This window comes from Rattus norvegicus, chromosome 17 (assembly GCF_036323735.1).
Source record: "Rattus norvegicus strain BN/NHsdMcwi chromosome 17, GRCr8, whole genome shotgun sequence".
Classification (NCBI taxonomy): domain Eukaryota; kingdom Metazoa; phylum Chordata; class Mammalia; order Rodentia; family Muridae; genus Rattus; species Rattus norvegicus.
The window spans coordinates 32,303,809-32,319,331 of record NC_086035.1 but is presented as its reverse complement, the minus strand read 5'-3'; the positions used below and the strand labels follow the sequence as shown (position 1 = coordinate 32,319,331).

At 41.4% G+C, this 15,523-nt stretch overlaps 1 protein-coding gene across 3 annotated transcripts in view; it reads right to left on the bottom strand.

Moving 5' to 3' along the window:
• Gmds (GDP-mannose 4, 6-dehydratase) overlaps positions 1–15,303 on the bottom strand; it is a 526,680-nt gene extending 511,377 nt beyond the window's left edge. The window contains exon 1 of one of the 3 annotated variants that reach the window (XM_063276183.1): positions 14,936–15,303. In XM_063276183.1, coding sequence (XP_063132253.1) covers positions 14,936–15,037 — 102 coding nt within the window. In that variant the 5' untranslated portion in view covers positions 15,038–15,303. The remainder of the gene's footprint in view (positions 1–14,935) is intronic. The other 2 variants (XM_039095494.2, NM_001039606.1) reach the window with 2 other exon arrangements.
• Positions 15,304–15,523: the final 220 nt, after the last annotated feature.

Below are 15,523 nucleotides of genomic sequence, written 5' to 3'. Positions count from 1 at the left end.
GTTTTAATCTCAGTAAACAACCAGTGAAATGGTTCCCAATGTACTTTACAGACTAATGGAGAATCCATGGCATGTGCTTAATCCATTCTTTGACAAAATGCCAAAAAAAAGATATTAAAGTAATTTACATAGCTAAAAGTATAACCTAGTGGTCATATATGTCTTTGTTACACTTTAGTGAATAAAATAATCTTTTAACTAAATGACTGACAGCGGATGGTAATATGTCCTTCCTAAAGCTCTTATTTTCAATTATTTCAAACTTGGTCACTACACTTATAAAACCTGCATATATAAAAACTGGAAGCTACTGACATTCAGGAGTCCTATTCACTCAGTCATTCATTTCCATTTTCTCAGATGCAAAAGGCTATGTCCTAAGAAATATCTTATCCCTACTCCTACAGATCGCTTCTGAAACATCAGATCCCAATATCATCAGACTTCATATCCATGAAATTCCCTGCCCTAATCCAACCACGAGCTCCCTGTGTGATCTAGTCTACTTCCATGTGCTCTTGAAGAACCTGGAAAGCAGTTTCTGATCCTTCTCAACTATCAGCACCATTAGAATCTATCATTTTTTACTGAAGTTCAGTCAAAGAACTTACTGGGAAGCAATGGAAATGAAAATGCAAAATGAATTAGCAAAGTGATCCATAAAGGCAACATGCAGACTGAAGAGCTGACTGAGAGTGACCAGAGAGCACCCACACGTTAAGGCAGAGTACCCACCATAGGACAGCACTAATGCAGGACCCAATCCTCCAGACCTCTAGCATCCTTTCCTTCTCTTGTTTCTGTCACTGTAAAGAAACATTTTCCTCCTGTCATGATACAAACTAAATATTCCTAAGGGTCATATATCCTAGCACATCCCTATAACCCCAGTACTTAGGAAAATAGGAAGAGCGAGAATTCAAGATCGCCAGGGCCACACACAAAGACCCCGTGTGAAAAAGAACTACCCTTTGGTAGTCTTCCATGCCCACAACAGAAAAGAAATTGCCCTCCTTCTCAGTCAAACTTTCCAAGCAGAGCTAAGACCTGTTGTATTAACTCTACTCTGGCTGCTGTTTCCTTCACTCCCTGAAATCTCCAAATAACTTCATCAAAAGCAAAAGGTGTTTTTCGTGATGCTGTGTGAAACAGTTGTACCTGCAACTCCTCCATGGGGTATACCAACGAGGACTGAAAACAGGTGCTCAAATGGTTACCTGTACAGGAACAGTCAATCAGCATTATTCTCAAGTGCCAAAAGATGAATAACGCACATCACCATCAGCAGGTGAGTGAATAAACAAAACGTGGCATGTCTACCCATACAGGGGAATGCTGTTTAGCCATAAAAAGAAATGAAGTTCTGACCCACGTTACAGCACAAAAATCTAACTGCTATTTTCCTTTGTCAGCCACTATCATACTGGAACTTAATTCTTCAATGTGGCAGTATGGGAAATAGAGTTGAATTGGCAATGTCTGGGTAGTGGTGAAACAGCCTTTGTGATAGAAGAGTGACATCTTGATTTCAGGAGACTAATCCAGTTACTACAGGAGCATATTATTATAAACAAAGTTGAGCTTGCTCTGTTGCAGTGTGATCTCTCTTATCCATACAAGCCTACTCTTCTCAATAAATTAAAACAGCATTTGACCCGTACAAAATGTAAATCTTACATTTCCCAGTCTAAAACTGTGAACCAAAATAACTTTCCTTCCTTTAGAGATGTATCTGGTCTCGGGTCTTCTATAGCAATAGAAAACAAAACTCAACAAGCTTTTTATAATTTTTATAGTGATAGAAACTATACAGAAAGGCCAAATGTCACATAACCATTTGTATATTTCCAGCATGGAGAAATCCAGAGATAATAAGAATGAATAACACTTTGAAGTTATAGAAAATATTATGGAACTAGACAATAGTGGTTGTACAACATGATCATGATAAATATACTAAATGTCTCACTAATAGTAAATTTATGTTATTATATTTTTCACCTCTCCCCAAAACAAACCTCAAAGCACTCAGGCCTCCCTGGTTCTTTTTCACTACTCTCTTCTCCCCTTCTATCCCTTCCACTCACCTTCCCTTCTAGAGATAGCGTCTACATTCATGGCAATCCAGTTATCTTCTTGAGGAACATGGCCCTATGCTACATTTGGCAAAAAAGCTTCAACAATCATCCACATTGTAAATAATTGAGGTTATGCAAGCCACAGTTTCTGCTGTGGCTAGTCAACTCTGTGGAAAGTCAAACTATGGAAACAAACAGGTGTAGTAGCTATGCTCCAACACAACTATTGACAAAAAATGTGACAACTAGGTTTGGCCCAGAGGTTCCAGTTGTCAGATCCCCTCCAAAGCATGACACCTCCAATCCCAGGCCTCTTTCACCTAGTACACTTTTTCTCAAGTTTTATAGAGGTGACAGTAACTTCAGAGTATTCAACAAATACTATTCGGAACCTACCATATTCTAAGCACTGTGCTAAGAACACAGTAGTAAAACAGCCCTTATTCTCATGGACACTGACAGCCTAAGTTATTTGTGCCAGATATAAACACAAACACAAGGCAAAGCCTTTTGTCCCCTCTACAGACTCCCTCCACTGAATCCAGTGGGCAGGATTTCTTTTGATTCTCCCATCACAAACTTTTAGTACTCGTTCTTACAAGGACATCTCCTAAGGAAAAGCACTGGTCACTGTTGTTCTGCACCATCTTTTCAGAACCCTTTGATAGCCTTTAAATAGAGTTAATGTCTTTCTCTGGAGCAGAGATATTTCTGTTCTACCTAAAATAGTCTAGTTACTGTTTCCCTCAGGCAAAGTCTGGGCATGTTTACTAGCTGTCTGCTTCTTGTTGCTGTGATGAAACACCGTGACCTAAAGCAACATGGGAAGGAGGGGTTTATTTCATCCTATATCTTACAGTCTATCATGAAGGGAAGGCAGAGCAGGAAACTGCAGGCAGGAACTAAAGTACAACCGAGGAGGAATGCTGCTCACTGGCTTGCTCTTTAGGACTTGCTCGACCTGCTTTTATACGCAATCCAGGACCCCAGGCCAGGCTATGCCTTCCCACATTAATCAAGAAAACGCCCACAGACAGACTTCCCTACTGGCCAACCTGACTGAGGCAAATTCTCAACTGAGTTTCCTTCTCCCAAGATGACTCTAGTTTGTGTCAAGTTGACAAAAACTAAGCAGCACACTAGCGGGCTCCATGAAAAGATTAGTTTCCTAGTTGGTTATAGAAGCTCATTCCACTAATCCAAGACACACACGAACACTTGTTTCCACTAGTTCCACTAGTTCAAGACCAGTCTGGGAAACATACCAAGATCTCATACCAATAATAATCATAATCATTGAGTTTCCTAATCTCATATTTTCTCTATTGTGGTACAAAACCAAAGAACAGCAGCTTTCATCTAAGCTCAGCATGCCACCCTAAGAATCTTAGGAGCAAAGGAAGAGAATGCTATGAAAACAACTGTGCAGATATGAACTCATACTGCCTAAAGGGCCATAAGAAATAATGTCATTTGTCCCTGACCCTGACGTCTTCTGCAACCATGCAAGTTATCTTGTTAGTCTCCAAGTGTGGAAAAATACCAGAATTCCAACAACTCTTGACAACCAAGGTTCCTGTTACCTTTCTCCTTTGAACAACTCACTCAAGAGGAAGCTATTTGCATTTTGACCAATAGGTCTTTTCCAATCATGATTACATTTTGAAAGAGTCCACTATAAGTCTACAAAGAGATCTACATCTATGATCACTGAAAAATTCTACTGGCATTTGAATATACCTACAAAATTCCAATAGATAAAGAAGCGTATAAATATTGGGCTAATTAAGAAGGCTCAGTGGGTAAAAGTGCTTGTCACCAAACATGTCAATCTGAGCTCAACCCCAGGTCCCACAGGGCACAAGGAAAGATCCTACTCCTCCAAACTGCCCTCTGACCTCCAGAAATGAGTCACAGCTTACATGACACCACCAGCTATACAGTCATAAGAAAATGTTTAAAAAGAGAAAAATTATTTTATGAAAAACCAGTCAACCTAAGGGTGCATGCAAGAAACAGAAAATTATGTCTTAATTTAAAAAGAAACTGATGTGGCAAATAAGAGACTTTTTCACCCTGCATTAAGGAACATGTTTCTGTTAAATATAACCAAGCAATTCATTCAAACAACAATCAACCCTAATACACAAGCATTTATATCACACTTTAGAGGTAAATTTCCTATAGTTTATGGATATAAATATTTTCTAAAAGTATCTTTTTTTCAGCTTAAAGCCAAAACAATTAATATGAAGGTCTGAAAAAGGATTCCTGCCAAATTTACAAGTAGTACCTTTTTAAAAAGTATCATCTGAACAGTCCAGAGGAAAAAATAAGGTAAATACCATTCAGCAAAGAAAGTCTCTGTATATAAAATCTAACTCTAATTCTATAAGATACCCTTCTATAAAATTCAACACCAAAGTGATGTTCTAGAAAGCAGCATTTCAACAAGCAGATTTACAGGAACAGTTGAGCAGGTAAGTGACAGATTTGGCACAAGAACTGTTTATCAGTTTCACAAAAAAACAAAGTCTGTCTACACAGGGAGGGAGCGAGCCAAGAACACTAAGCCTCTGCTTTCAGCCCTCCAGGATTATCTTCAAGAACACCTCACTAACTTGTTCCACATGTGTTACACTCTCAGGAGCATCTCACTGGAGTTAAGCACTTTGCCTCCTTTTACCGTGGGAATGTGGACTTCCCAAAACGTCTCAAGGAAAGAATGAAAAGGTGACAAACTGAAAGCTAAAGAGGTCTCGGGCAATGCTGTGGCATTAGGAAAACATAAACAAAAAGACGAGGCAGGGAAAGAAGGCGGTGGAGGAAAATGATGTGTACTGACAAATCTTAAGGAAAATGCTAGCCAGATGCTAGAAAAGTAGGAGCCAGAGAACGTTCTGGAAGTTAAAGAAGATGCTGCTATTAGCTTTAGTTGTCAACTTGGAACCTGAAGTTACCTGAGGGTGTGTCAATTCGAGGACCTCTGTGGGGTTTTTTGTTTTGTTTTGATTTCTGATTGATGTGGACGAGCCCAACCTTCCTGTGGGGAGGGCCATTGCTAGGCAGGTGAGTCTTGGCCAAACAAGAAAAGTAACTGAATGTGAGCCTGGGAACAAGCCAATAAGCAGTGTTCTCCCACGGTTTCTGCTTCAGTGCCTCCTTGAGCTCCTGCCCTAGATTCCCTCAATGAGGTATTATAATCAGAAAGTATAAACCAAATACACTATTTCCTTCACAAGTTGCTTTTAATTATGGCTGTTAACATTAACACACACACACACACACACACACACACACACACACACACACACACACACCTCCACCACACCACCACAAAGCATTCTAGACAAGAGCAAGCCATCAGGGGCCCTCTTAAGGCTTCCATCTCTGACTGCTACACTCTGATATTGTCTAGGATGTTACAAGAAAGGGACCGTGATACATGATCACCATCATCCCAAAAATGAACTTTAAAATACCTTCCAGGTTATTTGAACTTAAGCCGTATGCTCTCACCTCAAATCCAAGGGAACCCAGTAATTCAACTATCCTCACAAAATCTGAACTAAGATTAAAATTAGCATTCCTCCCAGTGGCTGCATCTCTCTCTGGTCGTGGCAATGCCATCCGGGTAAGTCTCCAGAACTGTCTTAGGTCAATAAATCTTCCATTTCTAAGGTTCCTACATGCAGCTCACCACAAAACATTGCTGTACCCCATTCCCTTTCCTTTACAACTAGGCGTGTTCTCATCCTCCCCTTATAACACAATTCAAGAGCTGGCTTTCCTTGTCTTCATTCCTTCATTATTTTCAAATTTATCCTGCAAACTTCTTTCTAAAATGCATTTCCATCCTCTCAATCCTCCCTATCTTGGGAAATTTGAAAATGGTAAGATTTACCATTCCATAAAGTTTCTGCACTGTATGTATTACCATTATAATCAACATTTCTAGTCTGTAATCGGTTTATGATGTGTGTACATTTAATCTCATCTTAAAAATGAGGAAGTGAGCTCTTCCTGTAAGTGGCCAGAGGTGACCTGTGAAGATGGTTCACTACTCTCTTGACCCAGAAAACTCAAATGCAAATCAAGAGGTTCAAACCTTCATATTCACTTTAAGAACACCTAGGAAACTACCCAGGCCATCAAGGGTATGCATATCTAAAGGATGTCACTTTACAGAAGCAACCAGTGGCATTCCAGCAGTAAAATGGTGGAGTTGGTAGATGTGCCCAGGCCAAGAGTGGGGCTGGACACAGGGATGGTGGCCAAAAAAAGAGTGCTGGATTTTTGCTGCACATGCTTAAAAATGCAGAGAGTAATGCTGAGCTAAGGGTTCAGATGTAGATTCTCTATCATTGAACACAGCCAGGTGAACAAGGCACCTAAGATGCTCAGAGGAACCTACAGAGCTCATGACTGATTAACCCATACATGAGCTCCCCTGCCACATTGAGATGATCCTCACTGAGAAGGAACAGATTGTTCCAAAGCCAGAAGAGACATTTCACAGAAGAAAAAGATATCCCAGAAGAAACAAAAACTCATGGCACAGGAATAAATTCAGCATAAAACAAATGCAGATAAAGCAAAGGTCTTCTGGTGGTCTTTATAATCAGATTGTCTTAAATTACCTGTTAATAGCCCTGTTTGATAAGCCCTGTTGGGAGAGATGTGCTTAAACATGCAAAAGAACTTTTTATTAATTATGCAAAGACATAGACTGTTCACAACCACATGACTATGAAAAGTATGACTGACTTTTATTGAATTAGTGTTTACTGAGGCACTCTTATGCAGAAGACTATAGGTATAATAAAATCTGTTTCGTTCACAAACTATTGGGTACATGATAAAGTCTGCCTTGGAAAAGGAATTCTTAACAATTGGTTTCTAATTAAGCTATAACATAGCTTAGGATTTTTTTTTTTTTTTGCTTTTGTTTTTTTAGTAAGGGCAGTATTTTTATGTGTTGTGGTTGTTTTGTATAGTCCTGGCTGTCCTCAAACTTGTTTTGTAGACTGGTTGGCCTTACACTACACCCACCTGCCTCTACCTCCCAATTGCTGGGATTAAAGGCATCAACCCCCCCAAAAAATAGGGGGTGAAGGAATGAGGTAAGGAATGAAGTAAGGAAATGAAGAATCAAGGAGACCAACTGGATTGCTAGGAGCACTAGGGAGGTGATACACTTTGTTCATTGAACTTACTTTTGAAAGCAGCATTTGAGTTTAGATTTCAGCCAGAACCAGGACTCAGTTATATTTGCTGTATGTGTCTCTGACACGCTATTGCTTTTGCCATTAAGGCCTGCCTTTCTAGGCCTCACAACAACAGCAAAAAATTAGTTTTGGCCCATCAGTGAATGTGACCTTTTAACTATGTAATCACAAGATGGCAAGTCATCAATGTTAAAAATAAAATGAGAATAAAAATAGCAATATCTTCAACTATCTCTTTTTCTATGACTATTAAAATTATATAAACATTTGTTTGAACCTCAGGTTCATATACTTGAAAGGTTTTTTGTCGTTGTTGTTGTTGTTTTTCTTTTTGAGACAGGGTTTCTCTGTATATCCCTGGCTGTTTAGTTGAGAGACTTATTTTAGTAAATATTTATGGAGAAGTACTGTGTGCAAAATATTCCTGACTTATTCTAAAAAGAAAAATAAAGCAGCATACAGGTAATGCCTCAGTGGCACATCATGCAGTACCATGTTCCTGTAATCCATGTTCTCCTGAGGCACAAAACCACCTGTGCCCAAAAGCTAAAAGCTACTGGACAAACCCAGTAAGATCCTATCTTTACTTTTTTTGTAATTGTGTGTGTGTGTGTGTGTGTGTGTGTGTGTGTGTGTGTGTGTGTGTGTCTATATGGAGGTTTGTGCATTCAAGTGGCCCTCAGAGGCCAGAAAAAAAAATGTCAAATGTCCCAGAGCAGGTATTGGTGAGCTGCCTTGAGACCCATCCCCATAGCCCTTCATAATTAATTCTTTCTCAAGCATGGCATTTATAATCAGAAACTTCCTTGGTAAAAGATGTTCAATTCAGCCACGCCTGCTGATGTAAGTCAATGATCCCAGTCACTCGGGATGAAGAGGTGACAAAAAGATAGCAGCTCCAGGTCTGAGCCCAAGGCAATTTAGTGAGACCTGTCTTCTAAAAGAGAAAAGGGAAATGAACTTTCAGTGGGACACCTCAGTGGAGATGCTCAATTAACCTGTGGCCTTAATGATATTTTACATGATGTTTGAGGGCAAGTCTTCTTGTAATAGTAATTAATTTATCATTAACACAGCAATAAAAGTATTTATCTCACACCTACCCCATTAGTCTATCAACTCCTTGAAGATAAAGGCACATTTATTTACCACATCCCCATCACCTAGATCTGCGCACAGTACATCTCTATAAATACTTATTAAAATAAAGTTCTCAACTAAACAGCCAGGGATACACAGAGAAACCTTGTCTCACAAAGAAAAAAAAACCAAGCAAACAAAAAAAACCTTTCAACTATATGAACCTGTGGTTCAAACAAGTGTTTGTATATTTTGATATTCACAAAAAAAGAGGTAACAGGAATTTTGAAAATCCTTCACCACCTCCCCACAAAAACAACTACAAAACAAACAAGAACAACAACAACAACACACTCTTGGTTGATCTGTACAGAGATGAGCAGCTCAGATTTTTCATTCTAGCCTCACTAACAAATTCTAACTAAATAAAATTCTTATGTGATTTCTTCTTAGTTTACACACTTACATATAAATATAGTAAATAGTTCACTGGTTCTGTTTTTAAAATTCTCCCATTAGCCTTATGTTTGAAACTGATATTAAATGATTCTACTACTAAATATAATAATACCTGCTTTTTTTATTTTATAGAAAACTATAGTCAGCATATAGTGGTAAAGTCATAGCACTATAGACTTGGAATAGACTAGAATCACATGGCAACCTTTCACTTTACAAGCTAAGAACTAACTCAGGAAATGGTAAAGCCATACAATTAACTGGAATTAAAACCCAGCCTCTGACCCTCCATACACAGCATGTCAATTCATTACATGTAATGTAAAGAAATACAACAGTCTGATAAAAGCAGGACAGTGCTCAAGACATCCCTTTCATCTCCAATTATGACAAACCTTTCATCCAAGGACTGCAAATCCCAGCAAGGAAGATTTAGACTGGAAGTTATCTTATAAGAAGATAAGACAAGATCTGCTTTGGACGTTCAGTTCACAAGACACACTGAACCCAAGTTGGCTGGCCTAGCAGAACTCTGCATTCTTGTATTTGGTTCAAACACCAGAAAACGTTCCCTCCTGGCTATGTATTCCTCACTAAAAGTTAAGACTCACTGTCCATACCTTTCCATTCAGCTTCCTTTGCTAAAATGCAACAAAACCGTTATTGTTATCTGCAGAAAGGGATTCATTCTCAGAGTAAAGAAAGACTCCTACTATGCAGCAAACTGACTAAAAGTCATGTGGCCTACAAGTAGTTACACAGCAATTCAAGCCCAAGTTGGTCTAGAAACCTAACTCATTCTGCTCCATTCTGCAACTGTCTTCATAGTTAACTGTCAACATGTTCACACCAAAGAATTAACTGACATGACTCCAATGTCTGAACAATAAATGATCCCACAAATAAAATTAAATGGGTATATAATCCAATAAATGAGTTTGTTTATTTACTTACTATAATCCACCAATCTGTAAGTAATAAAGACTCTTAGAGGTTGGGAATGTAACTCATTCCATAAGAGTGCTTGCCCAGAATGCAGTCTGATTGGTGTGACAACTAGTATCACATAAACCACAGAGCAGGTATGCAGTGCATGCCTGAAATGCCAGTGCTGGGAAAGAGAAGTGGAAGTAGAGGCAGGAGGATCGGGAATTCTAGTTCATCCATGGTTACATAAGTTCAAGGCCAGCCTGGATTACACAAAACCCAATCTCAAAATAAAGACATCAAATATTTAAATTTGATATGTAATTTTACAGTTTCGCTATCTACCCTTGGAATGTCTTTACTAATACTAATGCTAAACCTAGTAGGAAGAAGAATTATTGAGATTAGTACTTAAAATATGACTTTGCAAACTGATTGAATAATCTTAACCTTTGTGCCCCTTAGGGTTAATAAGTAATTAATTCAATGAGTACTGCATTTTAAACAAAACGTAAAGCACTTGAACGGTGCCTGGCACAAAGTAAATGCTCAACAAACGTTGATTATTATACTCATATAGTCACTACTAGTAAATCAATACCATAAATGGAAACTATAAGCTGTTGTTGTCTGTTATAACCACAGTGCCTGACACATAGTTAACACTCAGTCATATATTGGACAGATTAATCATTATTGTAACACTTCTATAGTTAAGCATAGGATATCTGCACTAGAATGTAATCCCTTCTATAAGAAATGATAAATTAATCAAGAAAAGGACCCTAAATTGATGCTTAGCTACTTAAGAGAAAGAAGAAGTACTAAACTGTGAACAGGCCACATGCAAAGCTTAAAAGCAAGTGAACAGCATGGGGACTGCAACACTCCCATCATTAGATAAGTGGATGCAAGATGGCTGAGAACAATTTATAATGAGCACAAAATCAATCCCCTTCCATCCACCACACTGGATGCAGACATGAACACATGATCTCAGATCTCAGCACTCTCCAGATGTAAAATTCCACCAATAATGTACTTCCAAGGCATAGCCCAGATATTGGAGAAGCACATGAATTGGCTACTCCCAACCTCACTTCAGGACATAACTCTTCATTCCCAAAATAATAATAATGGATTTCATTATTGGCTACTGCTCTTGAGGGTCAATACTAAGAAGTTTACAGGTGGGAAAGGCTTCTTGCTGTCAGTTTTACCTCTTTACTTTTAGAGCCCTCAGAGAAAAACTGAGGAAAATGGTGGAGCTTCAGCATGCCTGTCAGGAGTCACAGTAAGTATTCCACTTCTCTGGCCTCCTTACAGCAGATTTCTGTACCAGCTGATCATCCAATGGGCATGCTCGCCCAGTGAGCATAAAAAGCACTTCTCAGATTTATAGCCATTTTTAAAACCAAACTATTAACACATGCAATCACTGCTGTAGTGGGTTGGTCTGATGCTGCTTGAATTCTAATGCTAAATACTGGTTCCTTAGATGTGGTTGACCCCAGTGAGCAGATCCTCATGTACTCAAACGATGCAATGTGAGCCTTCTCACCAATTTAACTGGTCAATAAAAGACCAGAGCCTGTGATTGGGCAGTAGAGGGAGAAAGGACTGGAGGGAGGGAGAAGAGGAAGAAGGAGGAGGAAGCCATAATGCACCAGAACTGTGTGGCCAGGAGAAACAGCAAGTAACAAGGGGCATCATATCTGGGAAGTAAGTCAGTATAGCCCTAGATCTGCCCAATCTAGGCAGAGGACTTACAAATAAAATACCTGGATTGTGTGTCTTTTATACAGACTTATTAGGTTTGTAAATTCATACTACACACAGCACTCAGGTAGCCGAAACAGGAAGATTGCTATGAATTTGAGGCCAGTTTAGGCTACATAGTGAATTACAGGTCTGCCTGCACTGCATAGTGAACCCTGTCATTTAAGAAATTTCTTGAGACCAGCAAACATAGTTTCTAAAATTAGGTACCATCTGGGGTCGTGTTTAGTCTTCTATAAGCGTTCTACTAAAGTTCATGACTCCTGAACCCTTGCCCAAATAATTACCTACCAAGCATCCAGAATGTTGACAGGTAAATAGTTTGCCTCACTCCTTGTATCAGATTTCTGCCAAGGAATCATCGCCAAATAATCTGGGTTTGCCCACACACCTAGTGATGGCTTATGTCTAACAATAAGGATTTAGGAGAGCCTGCGTCCAAGGATAGGCAAGAGGCAGAACCATAACAAACTGAGAAAGCTCCATCCCCAGCACTCCTCCCCCAGTACTAAAATGCACTGAGATACAGGAGCACATTAGATAGGCATACTGTGTGCTCTATAACCGAAGAAAGCCACTCAGAATCACAAGGACAGGTAAGACACTGTGGTGGTCTGAGTAACATTGGTCACCACAGGCTTATATATGTGAATGCTTAGTAGCCACAGACTGGCACTGTTTGAGAAGGATTAGGACATATAACCTTCTTGAAGGAAGTGTTTCCTCCCCCCGCCTCTCTCTCCTCTAGCACCACAACTGCCTACTGCCATGCTCCCTACCATGATGATGTTACAGTCCTCAGGTCATACCCCACCACTGAGGGAAGTCAGGGCAGGAACTAGAAACAGAAACTCAACAGAAACCATGGAGAAATGCTTAGCCTGCCTCCTTATACAACTCTAGACCAACTGTCTCAGGGGTAGCATCACTCCCACTGAGTCGGGCCTGCCCACATCAATTATAAATCAAGAAAATACCTTCAAGACTTGCCTACAAGCAATGTCATGGAGGCATTTTCCTCAGTTGAGATTTCTCTTCCCAAATAACTCTAGCTCATGTCAAGTTGACAAAAGCACAAGGGAATACTGTAATTTCTCTTACAATCATGTGTAATATTATTCTATGGGTGCTGGGGAAAACCAGAAGAAGAAGCTGAAAAGTAAGACTACAAATACATAGCCAACAAGATACCTTGCCTGTGCACACTACTCTCAAGTAGAATTTGGGGCCCACTTAAGACTTTCACATGAAACCCTATGTGCCATGGCAGGGCCACTTGAATCAACTCCCTACCCCAATGTAAGTGTACGTGACTTAATAAAGACAATGTAACAAAGTGACTTAGAGCAATGGCCTGTCTCTTGAAGATTGCAGTTCTGGCATTCATTAGGTATATGACTAAAAGGACACAATCATACATGACTAGGTATAAAAGCTTCCAGGGGAAACTACTGGGGAGAGGGCATAAGAACACTAACTTCCAGGCCTTCGTGGCCACTCAGTACCAGCAACCAGCCCAATACAAGTGACTCCTGTCCCTCGGGTGAGGATATATAGAATGACTACAGTGTGAGTAGCTTAATAAGTTCCCAGCCAATATTATTAAGCAAAAGTGTATACAACAAGCCATGGATCCTTAGATTAATGTCACAGTCCTTCAGGAGTCCTTGAAACTCAGGTTGGGAGTCACTATCCTAGAAAATAAGTCCGTGTAACAGCAGAGTGTTCTATTCATCAGCAAACAGCTGTAGCAGCTACAGAATGTGGTACTGTGTTGCGGGTACACCAGGAAGCCTAGGCAACTCAAGCAAGCACGGAAAGCATACAGAGGAGTGTCAGGGGGGTGATGTGTCAGGGAAGTGATGGGTGGTAGGTCAGAGCTCAAAGGGATCTAATTTTCAAATATGAGAGCAAAGCGGGTGTTTGGAGTTGGAAATAAAGTGAGAAACCAAACACTACTGGCCAGGAAGTGCTATGCTGAGTATAGTAGTACTTCAGGAGAATGCTTGCTGGGGGGAGGGGTGGTGGGCACTTCTAAGCCTTCCTTTCCATGCAGTATCTACCAGCAACAGTTTTCAACCATTAAGCAAGACTCTACTTCTAAGCTGCACTGATACAAAATGCTGGCCCCTTAGATTGATATAAGCCATACTAATATGGCACGCAACATCTTAACTAAATTTCTTGATAATACTAAATAAAAGTTTACTTTAGAGATTATATGAATGTAGTTAATATTTGAGCTTAAGAATCAGTCTGAAAACTTGGGGAAAGAGAGTCATCTGCAAGAGATGTCTAGCATTAGAAAAGAAAGACATGGGAGTGGGGGGGGAGGGGGGAGGGAGCAGGGCACCTCTGAGGAGTCCCTGACTTGATGCTTCATCCCCAACCTTGGATCCTTTTCCTACCCTTCTATCTTACTAGTTTGGAGACGTTTATTTATTGTAAGTACCTTAAACAAGACACAATGACAACTGACGCAATGACAACTGAAAGAATGATCAGTTCTAGAAACTGAAATAGTCTAATGTCTGAGGACTGTATATCTGCTCTTCTGTAAAACGAGAGAACTTTAAGACCACTTCCAATCCCAACAAGATACTTCCTACCTGTTGGGAAAGTCAAACTCCTACGCCTCAATTTCCATATCTTGAACTGGAAATAAGGACTTTGTTGTGGAAACTAATGACTCAGTATTAACTAAGTGGCTACGATATGCTAAGTATGCTGATGTGGGTCACATTAGCCTTATTATCATCTTTACCATCTCTGCTTTAGTATGATTTGACCACCATCAGATGCCCTGGGATACACACAAAACAGATGTCCTACAGCAATAAGGACATTACTTCAACTCCCCTAAATCTCACTCCACATAATTTGACAAAGCAGTGGTTGGCCCTGTTCAACATCTCTATGAGATGACTGTCATAATTAGTCATGCCCAGCATAGGACATGGGGTCCCAACATTCAAGACAGCACAGTCTAATTACTTCACCCAAGGAATTCGTGCCTTTGGAATTAGAAAAGCAGGTCTCACTTTGGGACTCCACGTACTGATATATCCCTCATCTCTTTTCTTCCCTGCACCAGGATATGCAAAGTATGAAATTCCTTCCAAGAGCTCACTTGGGTTCCAGGGCAGAAAAAGCCACAGTCAACCAGGGGACAGGTGGAACAGAGTGGTCCGGTGCGTAGCACCAGCTCACACCCCCAGCACGCTCAGAGAGCCACGCTGCTCGGGTTGAAGCTGTCCCATCCCGCGGCCGCTCACACCTTCCGGGACTCGTGGAGTGTAGTTCCCCGTGGCAGGGCGGCCCTGCGCAGGGAGGCGGTCCACGTGCCCCCGGGCTACAGGCCGTTCGTCCCCGCCCCGCACTCACCTGGCCAGTGATGCCGGTGATGAGAGCTACCTTCCTGAGCTTGCCCATCTCGCCATCCCCGGAGCCCGGGTATCTCCGGCAGCTAGCGGGAGCGTGGGCCATGTCGCTTCAGGCGGGTGAGCGTGCGACCGATAGGAAGGCGGAGTGGAACAAGCCGCGGGGGGGGGCAGGGACGAGGGTGCGTGCGCCAGTCGCTTCAAGGAGCTGCAGTGGCCACCACGGTCTGACAAGGCGCGCGGGAGGCCGGGCGTGGAGCGAGGGGCGGGACAGTTTAGCCGGGGCGGGCGGCGCGAGCCGGGCTGCGGCCTGGCTGGCGCCGCGTCACTCGCCCTAGCAGCGACGCGTCAGCAGCGCCCCCGACAGCCCCGCCCCCGCCGGGGTCTCCGCGCTGAGCCACGCCCTCTGGGGCGTGGCCTCAGGGCGCCGGCCCCTGGAAGAGGAAGGATGTAAGTCTGCCGTCTGAGTGGAGGATATGGCCTGCTTGGGCCTCGGTCTCCAGGAATCCTAAAATCGCCCTACGATGTCAGGAAGAATGACGGGCTGACCTTCTCAGTAGGAAAAGGCTCTGAAATCCAAATCTAGTCACCA